The sequence below is a fragment of the Phyllopteryx taeniolatus genome, chromosome 7, assembly GCF_024500385.1.
Source record: "Phyllopteryx taeniolatus isolate TA_2022b chromosome 7, UOR_Ptae_1.2, whole genome shotgun sequence".
Classification (NCBI taxonomy): Eukaryota; Metazoa; Chordata; class Actinopteri; order Syngnathiformes; family Syngnathidae; genus Phyllopteryx; species Phyllopteryx taeniolatus.
Genome location: NC_084508.1, coordinates 16,868,948 through 16,885,828, shown reverse-complemented (window position 1 = coordinate 16,885,828; position 16,881 = coordinate 16,868,948). Strand labels below are relative to the sequence as shown.

The 16,881-nt window shown below is 40.0% G+C and overlaps 1 protein-coding gene across 3 annotated transcripts in view; it reads left to right on the top strand.

The window, feature by feature from the left end:
- The window catches only part of nek7 (NIMA-related kinase 7), a 75,557-nt gene extending 66,342 nt beyond the window's left edge, over positions 1 to 9,215 (top strand). For all 3 annotated transcript variants that reach the window (XM_061778997.1, XM_061778995.1, XM_061778996.1), the window contains 2 exons: positions 4,432 to 4,545; positions 6,887 to 9,215. In XM_061778997.1, coding sequence (XP_061634981.1) covers positions 4,432 to 4,545; positions 6,887 to 6,997 — 225 coding nt within the window. In that variant the 3' untranslated portion in view covers positions 6,998 to 9,215. The remainder of the gene's footprint in view (positions 1 to 4,431; positions 4,546 to 6,886) is intronic.
- Positions 9,216 to 16,881: the final 7,666 nt, after the last annotated feature.

Sequence of the window (16,881 nt, the reverse complement as noted above, 5' to 3'; positions counted from 1 at the left end):
TCCCAGTGGAACAGCGAAGCACATGTAACATTGGTGACAAGAGTTGATCCACTAGTACATCTTGTATTAATTAGGAAATGCGCCTACATTTATCTAATTAGTTTACAGATGTTAAATGTATTAAGCGATGGAGCGATGTTAGGGATTATGTCACAACACAGACTTAACGAACTTCAAATTTAGCAATGGCCAATAAAAAATATTGTACTTAATATTTTCCTGGAGGATGCATTTGGGATTAGCCTTTGAAGTTGGTAATAGTGAAAAATTAAGTGAAACAGACAATGTTGTCAATTATTTTCCAGAATGAGAGCGCTTAAAGAGGAGAATGCTATTCATTTGGCACAGCTTAAAGCTGGCATCAGGTGCAGATGGAGACGGGCCTGGCTCAAGTTGGAGGCCAGAACAAAAAAAACAAAGAAATTAGGCAAATTTAATTTTAATCTTAAATTTACTTGAGCGGTGTAAATAAATGAAGAAAATGTATTTTCCCTTATTGAGTCTTCCAGATTGCTTAATTTGTTAAAATCAAAAACATTCTCTGCGGGAGCCTGCCCCAGACTGTTTTTTTGGTTTTTTTGAGGGGTTACCCTATTCATGCCTTTGGTGTTTGCATGTCTGTTACTGGCTAATGAGTATGTTAAAAAAATTCTATGAAACTAACACTATATACCAATATTTAGATACATTTTAGAAAGTCCTGCTCAGTGGAACAGCATATAGATCCTCATTCTTAGAATTAATTGGTCTCCTTTCTTCGTACCCCCTACTGTTCCCTTAATGTGTCAAAGTTGGCCAATCATGACTCCACCGGGATTAGGTATATATTTAATGAGAGTCCTCAGACACTCACTTAGTTCCTTGATGAATATGTCATCATATAGAAATATGAAGGACCAATGTGTACATAAAAAAGTCATTTCTTCACTCAGACAGAATGTGTGTGTGTGTGTATGCGTGTGTGTGCACGTGGGACTGGATGTGCGTATACACACAGAAAATAACATGCACATGTTGATATAATTGATATTATTTGAAGAGTTGATGTGGCCAGCCCTCATCAGGTTTTAATGGACTAGGTGGATAGCTGGAGAAGCTTGAAATCCTCCACAGGTGCTTAAAGAAGCAGAAAAGACACAACAACAGAATTAATGTTAATTAAACTAGGTCATTTGGTGACCGTGTATAGGTTCAGGAAAACTGGCTTTACAGGATGAGCCTCGACCATGGAGAGCATAACCAGACCTACTGAAGAAGAGCAGAGACTGTTTTTCTTTGTGTGTGTGTGTTGTACCACCAACAATTCACACCCTTTTACACAGCAGGCATACGTCCGCATTAAATCTTTTTCGAATATCAATGAACCATGCACTCTTTCCTTTTCTCTTTTACTCGCGCGTGCACACACACACACACACAGTAGGGCCACAGAGGTCAGACAGTGAGTCAATCATCTAACCCTTTGCAACGACACAGAAAAAAATGAGTGTGTTTGTGTGGCATGCATCTTTATTTATCTGTGTGTGTGCAAGCGCAGGGGGCCAGCAGCTGTCAGGGGCTAGGAGCAGAAGACACTAATGAAGCAGATGAATAGTGCAAAAACTCCCAAATAAAAACAGGACAGTTGACATTTTTCATCTGTCAAAAGTAGAAGATGCATGAAAATACGTTGGGGTCTTGTTTAACCCTTTGCCTCCTGGTGTCTGTTGCTAGCAGATCTCCTCACCCCCCACCACCACATCCTCCTGTGCGTCTGTTATAGCCTCCCTCTCTTTTTGTCTTACTTACTTTGAAGTGTATATTTTTTGGTAAACACTCACCAGCCCTCACACACAAACATGCACTGTGTTATACAAAATCAAAAAGCAGACACTGAGATTGTGAAAATGGTCTTTTCCATGTCACTGAAATGAACTTTTACAGAAATTAGTCAGCATGTTTAGTGCAACGAATCAATAAGACCCCTCTGAAAAACAAGGTTTTCGTCTCCACTTTTGACATGTACGTTGTGCGCCTTTTTGCAGTAGTTAAGTGATTTGTAAAAACGAACATGGAAGCTATCTTTGACATTTAATACAAATGTTTCACACCTCGCTGCACTGATGGCATTTTAGGTTGTAATAAATTATTAAATACTGTACTGATTTAATGCTCAGCAATTTAAAGTGTTAGTTTTAATTGTGAGGTTGATATGTGCAAGGCAGGTCATTCATTAAGACTTATTAGGCAAGGGAGTAAGCAAATTTAAAGAGGGGACACACAATTTTCCAGGCGTTGTGCGTTATTGCATCTTTTTAGGAGTGGTGTGGAAGCGAGGCATTTGCCAGTATCGGCGTCTGTGTCATGTAGACACAGACATTGATACTTCCATAAAAGTGAGTAACAACAGAGAAGACTATGACCACTTTGATAGCAAAGCTATTATGTATTTTGGAGCAAAGTAATTACTATTCAAAATGTTGTGACATTACTTAGGCCATGTCCACATGCACGTTTGAAGCATTTTTAAAAGCATTGATTTCCATAGCTACGGGATATTTAAGATTTCCATTCGCACACAGTAGGGATGGGGAACAAAGCCACACGAAAATGTGTTGGTGCTGTATCACAGAAGCCTCGAAAACAAACCTCAGCTGACTTTTTTTGTGCTAAATTATATATTATTATATATATTCAATTCTTCCAAAATATACACAAGTTAAAAAACTAACAAAAAGATTGTAAAGAACTCTGAAAAGAATTTATGCAATTAAATGGGGCTAATTTAAAAAAAAAAAAAAATGCTATTTCGACAAAAAAACAACATCTTACCAAGTGTTAAAAATGGGAGCCACTGTTTGATTTCACCTTAAAAACACTCATCCGAAATGCAATGGTAAAATTGTTTTTGCCTGTATCTGATTTGAGAATGCAAGAATTGCCTTCCACGGTTGCTGTTTGGAGATATACTCCTGTCTGCCCTCATAGATGTCCCTTTTAAGCAGGGGTCCCCAACCACCGGTACCAGGCCGCAGGCTGACACACAAAAAAACGTATACATTTTTGTTATGTGATCTCAGCAGGACCGTTCAAAGTAGCACAGTATTTATTAGTTAATAAAACTGCTTGAAAATAAGTTTTATGTATTTCTTAGCCCACTGCTAACATTTCTCCTTGTGAGATTGGTTAGGGTTGGCCAAAATACACCACGACGTAAGCCTTTGGAGGATCCTGCAACAAAAGGTTCTTGGGACTCCAGAGACACCAGAAGCCTCAAATCCCTGCTCGCTGTTTAGCTTTTTAATAGCTGCTCTCTTAATATGACGTATTAAGTAGTATCTCGTCACAAGATCTCTGGTGACGCACCGAGCTGCAATTTGATTGGCTGCTGCATCGCTGCAAGGGCACGAAGCAGATGACGTCTGCACCGCCATCTTGGTTAACTTGCTACTTTGCTCTGGCATGTACACACTGCATCGCCTCATTGTAAAATGAGGGGAAAAAAGTTATGCATGTCATGAACCAAACAAGACACATGCAGAGCGAACCGTAGCAGTTGAAGCAAACCATTTGGACGGTTTTCGAAAACTGTTCCACCCCTACTGACCTCATGTTTCCATACCAGTGTCGTATTGAGTAGAATACGACCATGGTTCTCTTCTTCAGGCCACAAAATAGCTGCATTAGCTGCGCCTCTACCGGTTTCGCCAGCACTCAATTTTGCCTCAATTCCTTCAAGACATGATTCATAAAACTCTACTGTATTTTTGTGTTGGAGTTCTGTGTTGAACTCATGGTGCATATGACTTTACTAGTCAAAGTATTATGTAGAGTTGTCCCTTGCAGGGAAGATTTTGATGGTTCATTATTAGGTGTTGACATCATTGGACAGTAGGGGTGTAAAGTTCCCACACAGAACATATTGAGTAATGGACTATAAAACAAAATACAGTGCAACTCAACCACTGGCTAGCGATGTTGTTTCAAAGGATCCCAAAGGGGAAAAAAATGACTCCATTGCCCAGTAATATGCAAACATATACTCATAGAGATAAATAAAATAACTCATAAAAGCCTGGTTGAAAGTGGCAACAAAGTTAATATAAGGTAAGGTAAATATGTTTTTGAATACTGTACATTTTTGTTTGGGATCCAATTAAAGGTTACCTCATTGAAGCCATTAGAGATGTGGAACTTAATGTTTCAAGCTTGGTTAGATCAGTTTGGTATGTACCAAAATGTGAATTTTAGTTTTCTATTTTCACCCCTATTGGACAGCTATGTATTTATTAGCTGTCGAATAGCAGGTGACGACGCCAAAACATCCGGCTAACCCAAACCTACTAAGAGTATATTTTGTTTAACACCTGGTGAGAATTCATTAGTGTTTTGACTCTTTCACATTCTTTCCTTCTTGTCCTTACGTTGTTTTCTCATGTCTGCGTATTTCAGATGGCAGCCCTGCAGAGTCCATTCTATGGAGATAAGATGAACCTCTACTCCCTTTGTAAGAAGATAGAACAGTGCGACTACCCTCCTCTTCCATCAGATCACTACTCTGAGGAAGTAAGTAATGTAAAACATCAGTTACAGTTAGTACTGTGTGGTAGGTTTGCTTTTTCTCCAATATTTGCATTGATTTCACATTAGTCTGGATTCGTGAAAACCTATGCATGGATCTTGAAATGTTCAGTGAAACAACACTAAATAACAATGATTAGTTTCTCTTTTGCTATGCCAGATCACTGATTTTGACTAGTATTATTTTTTACATCTGAAATCCATCCAACTGTCTTTGCAGTTTATTTCCTTGTAATATCATTACTCTATGATTAAAAGGCCATGATTTTAACCGTTTGAAAATTAAATCCCACATATCAAAAGCATCTGGCTGTGCTACAGACTAGAGTGAAACAAAATGAGCTTGAGTGTCAAGTTTCCCTAACTAAATGTTAAATTATCGACCGTAATTCAGCAAAGCCTCATTCATGCACATACATGTAATGTAGTCAGGCAGCGGTTAGCGATGGCATGATACCTGATTGCCTGTGACGCGAGTGTGCGTATGTTTGTGAATATACTGGGTTTCGCATCTGTTTACTGGCTATGCAGGGGGCATTTTGTTGGAAAACATTTTTGTATTTGTCTCAGATCTCCATCAAAGTGTACAGACATTCAAGAACATTGATTTAGTGTAATATTTCTATGGAGAAATTAGACAGCATTTGCATTAAAGCATATTTGCACACAAAAAATAGCTTAACCCCCTCTTCCAAAGGTATTACACAGAAACAACGAATGTAAGTGTTTACAAATACTACAGTGGTACAACCTCACATGATGAGAATGAAATACATTTTTACTCTTGGATTGTGTCTCTGAAGATGATGTGATTTTTCTTTATGGTTGAGTTCAACTGAGATCTGTTGCTGTACTGACCGCTTTGCTACACTTAACTTTGTAAGCAGCAGGAAACCACAAGCCTGGCTCTTATGAAGGCTAAAACAAAATGCCCCTATTAGCACAAATAACATACTTCGTTTTGCTCTTTGCAAACTATTAAAAGCTTCCTGAATTGAGCACAACCTTTAAAATATATATATAAAGGGCATTATAGTTTGTTAGATACATTATATTGATGGATGCCTTGTCATTTAAGAAATATTAAGCAAAATACTAATTTGGTTCTTAAAGGTAAAAGCCTATGGCCATTACATGCATTTAAATGACATTATTTCCGCTTTGCTACCAGTGTTTCTGCACACATGAGTCCACAGTGGGTAGTTTGAAGTTTCCGCACTAACCCCTGCAGAGTCCTTTTCATTACACTTTGGTGTTTACTTCATTAGGTTGACAAAGGCTAATTGCATGGCGTTTCATGTCTTTGCGCTTGTGTTTTTTTATGTGCATGAGCCATCGCACAAGTGTGTATTTGTTACAGTAGCTCTCTCTCTCTGCACACCCACCGCTCGGAGCTGGAGCATGCCCCACGTCACCCCAATCCCGCAGATAGGGAGACAAAGCGATAGAGTGAGCGAATGATGGCGCACGAGACAGGCTGATGGAGAGATGGAGATGAGGGGGGGTGCCTACAGCGCCTGTCTGGATGTAAACAATGCTCCTGAAGGATCGGCAGCAAACTGTCAGCTGCTCATCTTTGTTGTGTCATTTAAGCATCTCAGGCTATGCTTCCACTGCCTCCCCCCTGCCTCCCTTCACCAGCACTCGCTCCCCCTCCACCCACCACCTGACACTTTCCACCACTTCCCCCACCCCACTCGTCATGCAAAGAAGCGCATGAATATTTTACATATCTGCATCTTTTGTAAACCTCACCCAAATCTCCATTCGGCAGTACTAATTCTCAGACTATCTGAATTTACATCTTTTTCTCACTCCGGCACCCACATATGCGCACACTGGCTGACGAGAACTCGTCCGAGCCACTGCCGTGCAAGAGCAGCCATGAAGTTGGCAGACAGTTACCATAGCGACCTCGCATAGATGTTTTTTTTCCCTTTTCTCCGCATCCTTTATTCTCTTCTTTTTTTAATGATGGTGGTGGCTGTTCACCCTGCGAGCCTGTCTATCTGCTCCAATCAGCCGCTTCGCTTGGCTTCGTATGTGAGCGCTGGAAATGGAGTGGCAGCAGTGTGTGTGTGTGTGTGTGTGTGTGTGTGTCTCCGAGTAAATTTTCTGCCCACCAGCAAGCGATTAGTGTGCTCAGGCCAGTTACCTGTTGCTTTGTTGCTACTTTAATCGAGAGAGATCCTCAAGCGGTTGTCTTTCGGCTCTAGTTTATTCTCTTTGCAGAAGCTGTTCAAATCAGAAAAGCGGCATCATCAATCGTCATTAATGCCTTTATTTTTCCTTTTCCCTCGCAAACCATACCACCCCTTGTCATCAGCTGAGGAACTTGGTAGATATGTGCATCAACCCCGACCCGGAGAAGAGGCCGGATATCACCTACGTGTATGACATCGCCAAACACATGCAGAACCTGACGCAGGGCAGCTAAGCCCGGAATTGCACAAACTATAGCTTGTGAAACACATCCCTCCTCAATTTCCATGCTGGACGTGTACACACCTATCCGCTTCTATGCAATTACTTAGTCCAGAGCTCATTGTGATAAGCGGGACAGCATTTATAACATGGTTTTTGGAGGATATAAACGTGACTGGCAGCCTAAATCCATCCCGCTCAAGGTAAACATTATGCTAAAATGATTCCCCCCTAAAATCATTGTTCATATTGCATTTCTTTTTTCATTAAGGGTCTCAAAAGGTTTACAGGCATTTGAATCTAGCAGGTGTAAGTTAGTTTTCAGAACAAATGCTGTAAAATATAACCGCAAAGATAAGTAAAGTGAAAGTAAGATAAGTTTTAAAGACGATTAAGCACAATGATCCCAGAGTTTTGAGATATAAAAATAAGAGGGTTTGGATGGAGGTGTTGCACTTTTTATTGTGCTACAGCATGCTCGGCAGGGTACTTATGGGCAGTATTTGGAAAGCAAGGTTGGTTCAGAGGGTCGACTAGTGATGTGCAGGTGGGAGAACATGGGCAAATGGCTACACAACATTTTGAATGTTTGTCAGTTTGACACTCATGCATTGTCTTTCAAGAGTCTGCCTCTCGTTTGACAGCCTTGAAGGAGTAGTAGAAACTATGCCAAAAAAGCAGTTTCACATCTGCTGTTTACCTTTCTCACTGACAACAAAAGATTTATTTCTTGGTTTGATTTGGACTTTCTTTGGGAGCAGCAGTAAATGACAAAAAGCAAACATATACATGACCTACCAGGATGTCTATTGCTAAAACAGTGTGAATACTTTTGGTGAGTAAGTTTGCGTACGTGTCGTGCGGGAACTAATGTCTTAAAGAGACAGCTGATTCTTGCCTTGTATGTCGTCCATTTAGTGTACCATCTAATGGCAAATTACTAGATGATGAGCTTGCATGAGATACGCACAATAGTTTGCTCAAAAATGTCGTTCAATCAGCAGATTTATCGTCTGTATCAGTGTGCAAACCCCAAACAGAACAATCCTGACGAAACACTACAAATGTGGGGGACATTCTGCATTGAGAAGACTGTTTTGACATTATATTAAAGTAGTGATTCGGTTAGGGAATATTATTTTAATAAGATACAGGAATACAATCTCTTTGTGGGTCCATTACTAATAACACGAGCTATTTTATGACAAAGATCCTACAAAATCCTTGTGAGAAATGGGCTGGTCCACATTGTTTGTAATTCGTAGTATAACATTTACCTACTTTCTGTTCTCTGTTCAAACACCAAAGTTTCTAATTATAATATTCTAAGAGGCTCTTTAATACGTGAACTAGGTTTACAGAAGTGTGACACATATGTAGCACTATCACTGGTTTGCATCACAGTGATACTACCGTACATGAAAGGCATAGTTAATCAACAGTAACAGTCACACTGCTTTCTTTTAGCACTATCAGAAAGCCCGTTTTCTTAATTAGTTCTACTAAACATTATTTTCTAAGCATATTAGTTTTAATGACAGAAGTCCTTCAACAAACACAAGAAAAATGCCATACTTGTTTCCCTCAAGCCTTTTGACACAAAAAAACACCTCAACGTAACATTACTGAAACTTTTCTGACTTACCTAGTTTACACTGACCTCCAGACGAGATGTATCCCATATTGTTTTTTAAATGTCTGAAATTGATTGTCATTGAAAGGAATGTTTTGCCTCCGACTTAAAATGTCTTTAACAATTTTTATTGTCTTTGCCCTTACAAGAGGTAATTTTGTGCGTGTTGTGCATATGCTGTGTTCAGTCAGATTGCTTTGCCTGAAGTCGGACGTGCACATTGCGTATTATGTTTTGTTTGTGAACAGACAATGAGATCTAGGTCGTTTGTAAGTTCTCACAAGGGGCTTGTTAAATATACATAGTACTGGGGATTATGGCGGTTCATAAGGTTTATTCCTTCTTCACGCAAAGTATCACAGGGCTCTACTGTGTCCCATTATTTTACCTTGACTCTGTTACATTTTCCAAAGGCCATCTTATGTAAGTTGTTTCATTGGAGAGTCGAGGGGTTTTCCCCAAACGTAAAATAATAGGCTCTGTACAGGCGTTATTTATGGTTCGGCTAGTGGTTGGTTTGATTTAATCTTGTGTTAAAGAGTCCCACCAATGCCATGTATTTCATCTTAATGCAATAAAGCTCTAACATTTGTTCTGACTACTTGAATGTGTACTTCATCATTGACACACACTTTTGTCTTACCAAATAGCCTACTTATGCCATACTTACTAGTTTTACCTTTGACCAAATGTCTGTAAGTATTCCTGTCTAATTTTCCAGTTCCATGTTTTTTTTATTTAATTTTTTTTTACAGTCTTTAGTTAATTTCGATACAAATAATCAGACACGTCGAAGTTAACTTCTCATTGTGTAGTCATTACATTTGGTTCTTTCTGTCACATTCAGTGCAGGCCAGTTAGGTCAAGAAAACATGATGGCGGGTGGCGTGCTTGAACCCAAGTTGTCTCTCTTTCTGAGGCTTGCAGATAATGTTTGGCAGTTGAACAGAAGTCAGTTAATGTGAAAAGCAGGAAATCCTCTCTCGTTTTAATGAGAGACGAAAATAAAAATAAAAGAGTCCAAAGTTCCAGTAAAATCGCTATTGTGGTAGCATTCATGCAAATCTCCGGTTGGAGGTCATTAAATGGCTTGTACTATAGTTGTTACATTTTGTTTTTGACACATCTAAACCAAGGTTGTATTTGCCACTTCAATCTCCTCAGAAGCTGCTGATTGGTTTTGCTCGTTTTTGGACCAAGCACAATTTATGGTGTAATGGACTTTGTTAACAAACCTATGGTCTAATAAATCCAGCTGCTGGGCTGACATTGTTATATTGTAAGATCATATTGTTATTTGTTACAGTAAACAGTTCGGATATACTATATTTTATTACTTGTTCATTTGTGACCAACTTTTTTCCCGATGCACGTGCCCCCAACCCAAAAACATTTGAATTGATGCAGGTGAAAGATACTTGGAACACATTTCCATTAGAGAGGAAATTGTCTTTTATGTTAATCCCATCGAGTAGCTTCTGAAGTCTAAAAACCCTCTTAAATGATGAAAAGTAGAAAAGGGCAGGAGTTGCCATATGAAAACATCTCTGTCAGCTCCTTGTGTACTAGCCTTAAGGTGAAGTACGTCTACATGGTTCCACTCATCTCCAGAGGTAATGTTTGCTTAAAAGGCATGTAGACATCTGCTTACTTCACTTCAGACTCTTAAATTCAATCCCGAATGAGCAGACACACAAAATCTTGGAGTTACGAGTTTGATCATGTGTGCGTTCCCAGCTTGCTCTGGGATACAGTTACGACACAATATTACAAGGGGTTCATGTGAGATGTGAAACAGGCAATTATTTTACCGTTTCCTCTCCTCCTTTTCATGACTACTCCAAGCTTGTTTGCGGCTAACACTTCTGCCGTTTGCCATGGACTTAAACCGTAGGGAGCTACTTAAATATAATATAAATGCACTTTTTTTCTCTTGATTTTTTTGTCAGTTTAATGTAAGAAAACAATGTGGCATTTGCTCCAGAAGCAAACTACTTCATTCGTGCCATTCCGCTAATTTCTGTTGTGTTGTTGTTATGTTTGAGGTCATTAGCAAAGTGGTTATGGTGCCTTGCTTCCCATGAGTAACCCCCTCACACCAGTCTCCAGGTCCTCCAAATCCCTGTTGGCAAGGGGAGCGGTGGGCCGGGCACTGGGTCTTTCGCCGTAATGAACTCCACAGGGACTTTTGTTCATTTTCATCACAGCAAAATTGCTCCCATGGAGCCTTGAACACAGTAAAAACAAACAAAAGTAAATATCTGGAATGAATACACGCATTGCTAGCTGCCCCAGCTTTAGGCCCTCCCCCATGCGCTCCTCTGCTTCAAACTATAGGAACATTAATATGTTGATCTGTCTTGCTGTGATTTCAAAAGTTGACCAGTGTTGTTGTTATCCTAGCACTGCATCCCATATCCATGAAGCCCTAAGTCCATCTTGTGGTGAAACATCTTCACTGCACTCTTCTTCAGCTGCTTAGTTTTAAAATAAGTTGTCTCACATAAAGATATGTAAACGAGCAAACATTTACATATGTAATTTTAAGTGTGTTCAAATAGCTGTTTTTTGGGGGGATGGCGGGGGGGGGGGGGGGGGGCTTTTGAGGGGTGTAGAATTTAGTAAATTTGTAAATTATTTTCTAATGATAATATCTAGAATTACTGTTAATAAACATTAATTTGCAATATTTCAGTTAGTATTTTCTTATTTTTTGTTTATTTGATTACGTCACATTTCTGAGCTGTAGGGGTATTAAATATCTGAATGCTGTATTCAAAATATATTTGATTAAATGCCAATATTCCTATCATTGTGAATATCAACAGAGCAGAAAGGCCAAACATTTGTGAGCACACAGCTTGAGAAACGGCAATACCTACACTCAATCTTAAAATAGGGTTTGAGTGTTAATATCTCTTTGGTAATTCATAAGCATAATATATGTCTGTGTATATGTAGATGTTAGTTAAACAAAATATATAGCTGGATAATCTCTCAACTCATCATTTGTCCCAGGTGATATCCAAGTGTTCTGAGAGGGAAAAAAATAAGACCGTTCCAGAGGACATTGACTTGATTTCCCACCGACCCCCCTTCACGTTTGTTTGTTTTGTTTTTAGAAGCCTGGAATGTCAATACTTGAGTGCACATTTGTAATAGCTTGTGGCGCATCCTTGGCTATGGCAGCCTGAGCTTCAAACATATTAGTTTGCTGGGAGAGGAGAATCACCTGGGACAGTCTCCAAACACAGCTGGGAACTGCAGCGGAGTCCTGTTCATCATTTGAAAGCTGCTATTGTCTGAACTTATAAAACTTTAAACAGGTTAAACTCATATTTAGAATGAAACGCTCTCGGTTTTCATGTTACAACATTCGTCTGGATCGTCTCTCCGGGGAAAATGTCTGAGGTTCACATAAAGAAAAGGCTCTCCTTGCAGTCATTTTTCAGTCACTTGCTACACCCAGCAGGCTACCTGGTGTTATGGTCGCCACTGGGCCTGATACACAAACGTATGTGAAGGGCACACACATACTAAACACCACACCTAATAAGCATGTGTACGCACACAAACGCTGGCGTAATGACTGACTTATGCTCTGCATGTTCTTAATCTGCAACCACTAGGCCGGCACAGAGGGGGCACGCTAAAGTACAAGGAGCCTGTAGTGAGCTCAGCCAAAATAAAAAGCTAAGTGGCTCACTAAAGCAGTCAGGCACTCTTAAAAGCCACGCACTCTTCCTCCCTTGTCTGTGGAGCAGCGCTACAGGAGGTTTGTAAAACTAAACTGGGAAGCATCAGTTCAGCCTTCCGGAATGGCCACTTTCACAAACTGTTAACCACTGGACCCAAATGCTGTCTTAAATGTGTTCAAAAGAAACCTGAACCCAAGACTGAGGTGACTGGGGGCCTGCAATATGGACAGACCCCCCCCCCCCCACACACACACACACACAATGCATGCGCACGCACGCATGTGTTTTTATTCGCTGCCCCCAGGCTCCAATTTTGCCAATTTAACTATATTAGAAATTGTCCCATTTACTGGGCTAAAATTGAAAATTGTTTGCTGCATAACGTACAACATTCAGATATACGGAGACATGCTCACTTTTAAAACAGTAATAACAGGTGACTTTAAATTGACACTTAACATCACATCAGTCTCTTAAATCTCTTGAACATGATCATTGCACAGTGGGGAAAAAGGCCTGCACTCTTTGTAGCATTTGAATGTACAAGCAGTTCAAAGCAATCTGATGATTTTTTATTTTATTTTAATTTTTTTCAAGAAAGGCATTTTCTTGTAGTTATTTGGACAAAACTGTTTCCTGTATAGATCATAAACATCAGGAGGTTATATGTTCTTTTAAGTCTCCGATATTTCAGCCCTGTGCCAGACTTCGGAAATGATTTCCCTCTCTCTCTCTCTCGCTCTCTCTCTCACACGCTCTCTCTCACACTGTCTCTCTCACACTCTCTCTCTCTCTCTCTCTCTCTCTCTCGCTCTCTCTCACACACACACATGTGCTTGGCTCTAGTAAAATAAGCACTTTGGCCATAAAATTGCCAATGAGCTGTCCCCAAATAACCACATCTGTCAGATCAACTTAAACAGGCTCTAAAGAGTCACTTTTAAAGATGAAGGCACCCCACCAGCTGCACATAGAATTGGTCCGACTCAAAGTTAAACTCTCGGCCAGAGCAAATTAGATATCAAAAGGCATGTTTTGCATGTTTTAACCAAGATTCCTTGTAAGGCTCAAGCTAAAATATCACTGACTTGAGAAGCCTTCCAAATCATTTTCAACCTATTCAGTATAGTCATGCAACATTATGCATCACTATTTCTTACTCTAATGACCATCATACTTGACTGTTTTTTTTGGGTTTTGTTTTTACTACCAGCCAAGTTAAATTCAAAACATCACTCTCTTGCACACAAGTTGAGCTCATAGGCAGCTCTGTGTCTCACCTCATAACAGTAAAAGCCAGGACAATAAACTCATTGCAGGTCTCAAATGTAGGCCGGGCAGTTGGTGTCTCAGGAGGGATTTAAACACAGCTGCCGCCAGAGTCAAGACAGAGATGAGCTGAGGGCCTGCGTGCAGAGAAGCCTTGTAACAGTGTGTGAGAGAGACAAGGGGGTGGGCGCTGTTGTTCGGGCTGTTGTGCACTTGGCCATGCTGGTTTTCCTCATTTACACCCTCCTTTCTGAGCTGCAGCCAAACCTCCCTGCGCCTGAATTACACCCACTGTACCTCCACTAGGATGATCAAATAAAACATCCTGTTTAAAGGTTGCTGAGCTGGGCAATGAAAGAGCACGGGGAAGGGGAAGGGCTGTCAACAAATCCCAAACAAGTTTTCAATGTTAATTTATAGAAGCGTCTTACTTAAGATAATATATTGCGTGGTAAAGCAGCAGCAGTCAGAGCATCACGTGATAGACAGCCAGGGACCAGACCTGTTTTTTTTCTGGAACAAAAAAAAAAAAAAAAAAGTTAAAACAAAAACTTGCGTCATTGATCTCTCTTTTCTGGATATAAGCAATAGCTGAAAGATGAATGGGGTTCAGAGTTGTCTCTCATATTTCAATCCCTGCTCCTCTGCGATCAATAAAAGTGAGCTCGAATCAAAGCGGGCCCTCTTTACTATTGTCTATTCTACGTTAGCAGACAGACTGAGGAGCCTTTGATCGCCCTGTCTGCAGGGCCCACAGCCAAACACACACCCCATCCTCCCACTTCCACCCACCACCTTCAGGTGAGCACTGTGTGTGTGTGTGTGTGTGTGTGTGTGTGTGTGTGTGTGTGTGTGTGTGTGAGGGCGGGCGGGCGAACCAAAATGTGTTAGAGGAATCACAGATAAGGAGAAACCACTCACAGACCACAACATTTAGGTACAAGTGCACAATGTTATGAGCAATACTAGAAATCTAAAAGTCAGTCTTTACATTAAAAAGGCATAATAATCAGTTTTGATCAAGGCAATTAGAGCTGTATTCAAATTAACAGTAGTTCTTTGTTGTGGTCGACAGGGTCATAGACCTACTACTTTGCCATGAACTGCTGGTACTTGGTTGGAAATGGCATATTAGCAAGATGTCAAATATTTGAAAATTGTTCAGCCAAGCTAATAGATGCCAGATATTTAAATTGTTGGAAATGCTGTTTGACCTTCATAGTAGTTGCTTAGCATGCAATACGGTTTTGTGCAGTGGAAAACAATAGAAACCAATTTAGTACAGTTCAATTTTATTATTTTTGTTTTAACCTTGGGAAAATCCTCATGGAGATTAAAACTGTTTTACAAGAGTGACCTGGTCACGAAAGAAGCATCCACATTGCTAGGCAACAAATTAGACAGATTTTCATGCGTAACAAATAGATCAAAACAAAATGTAGCACATTCTGTTGGAACTCTAAAAAGGTGTGTTGAGTGATTTTTACCCTTCCCAGTGAGCTAGAAAACAGTTCAGCTGGCAAACGTCGCTAACATGATCAGTGTTTACGAATAAAAGAACCTGTTGTGATGGGTTAACGCCAAGTTCAAGTTGGATTCTTTAACATGTTTTACACCTGAGTTAATCTATTTCCTCATAAATCGCAAACAAGTGATCGGTGACCATAATTAATTTGCATACGTTAACAACCTCCCTACTGCCAATATAGACAAGAGACTAGTCTGAGCCGAATGCATGCTTGTGCACACAAACAAACTGGAGTTAACAACAATCTTTCCTGGAACTAGAACAGATAGACTGCAATAGCGCCAAACTTTCAGACCTCCCATTTGTCAGCACAAGTCTCAAACGCCACAGTTGTTTTAAGAATCCGATTATTGCTGCCACTTTATCAGTTTGGTGGAAAAGTCTAGAAACCACACAATCTCAGTTAGCACCATATCATTCCTCCCCAATCTGGCACAATCCCGATTTTGAGATTAACAAAATACCCCCCTTACTGCAGTATATGAAAACAAAGTGGAATTGACCGCCTGCATCACTTATTAAAAAATAATGTATTCAGGTCACGTGAAAGCTTATTCCAATAATTTCAAATTAGAGGTGGTAACTTCCTTCAATATTATAAAATTAGAACAACAATCCTAAAAAGATTCTCAACACATGCGAATACTTTAGAACTTTTTGTTCAGAAACTAGTAGAACTACTTCCGCAAAACAAAAAACTCCTTTCGAAAGTATACAAATAAATATCAAGTACTAGTTTAATACACTTACCAGTCACAAAATGTGGAAAAGACCTCTCAGTGTCTACTGACATTGATTACTGGGCACAAATATGTAGAAACACATTCTCGATAAGAAAAAAACCAACCCAATAATTTACAGCTAATCCTGTTCAAAGTACGCCATAGATCACATGTTACGAAATGTAGTATGCATAAAATGGGCTATTCAAAATCAAACACATGCACTCATTGTACTGAAAACACTCCAGACACTTACTTGGACACTTACTTCACTAGTTACACAGGAACTTTCCTCAGTTTTGAACTGTAGGATTCCAATTTCTCCTAATCTTTGTATAATATATATAAATTTTCTGTACCGCTTATTCTCACTAGGGTTGCGGGAGCCTATCTCAGCTATCTTCGGGCGAGAGGCAGGGTACACCCTGAACTGGTCACCAGCCAATCGCAGGGCACATATAAACAAACAACCATTCGCACTCACATTCACACCTATAGGCGATTTAGAGTCTTCAATCAACCTACCATGCATGGTTTTGGGGATGTGGGAGTAAACCGGAGTACCCGGAGAAAACTCACGCGGGCACAGGGAGAACATGCAAACTCCACACAGGCGGGGCCGGGATTTGAAGCCCGGTCCTCAGAACTGTGAGGTAGATGTGCTAACCAGTCATCCATCGTTTAAGACACGAATAATCTTGTTTAAAAGGTTCCTCCTCCTCTTGGGTATGGTTGTGTTTGTGTTGAGAAAAAAACAAAAAGCAAAGGGAGTATTTCAAACCTGTTGCACAGCAAAACTGTTCCCGCACAAAGGCATACAGATTCGCCATTTTGCAAGGCTATGCAGCTGGACAGGACAGGTTCACAAAAAAAATAAGAAAAAAATGTTGGGACAGACAGAAGTGAATGAGCCAAAACAGATTGACTTTCATTTGAATTCCAATATTTATAGTAATTAATGATGGAAACAGGTGGCTACATAGGTGCAGTTGTTTTTAAATTTGTAAAACAGACAAACCTCGAATGTCCATTCCTGACATTTATTCT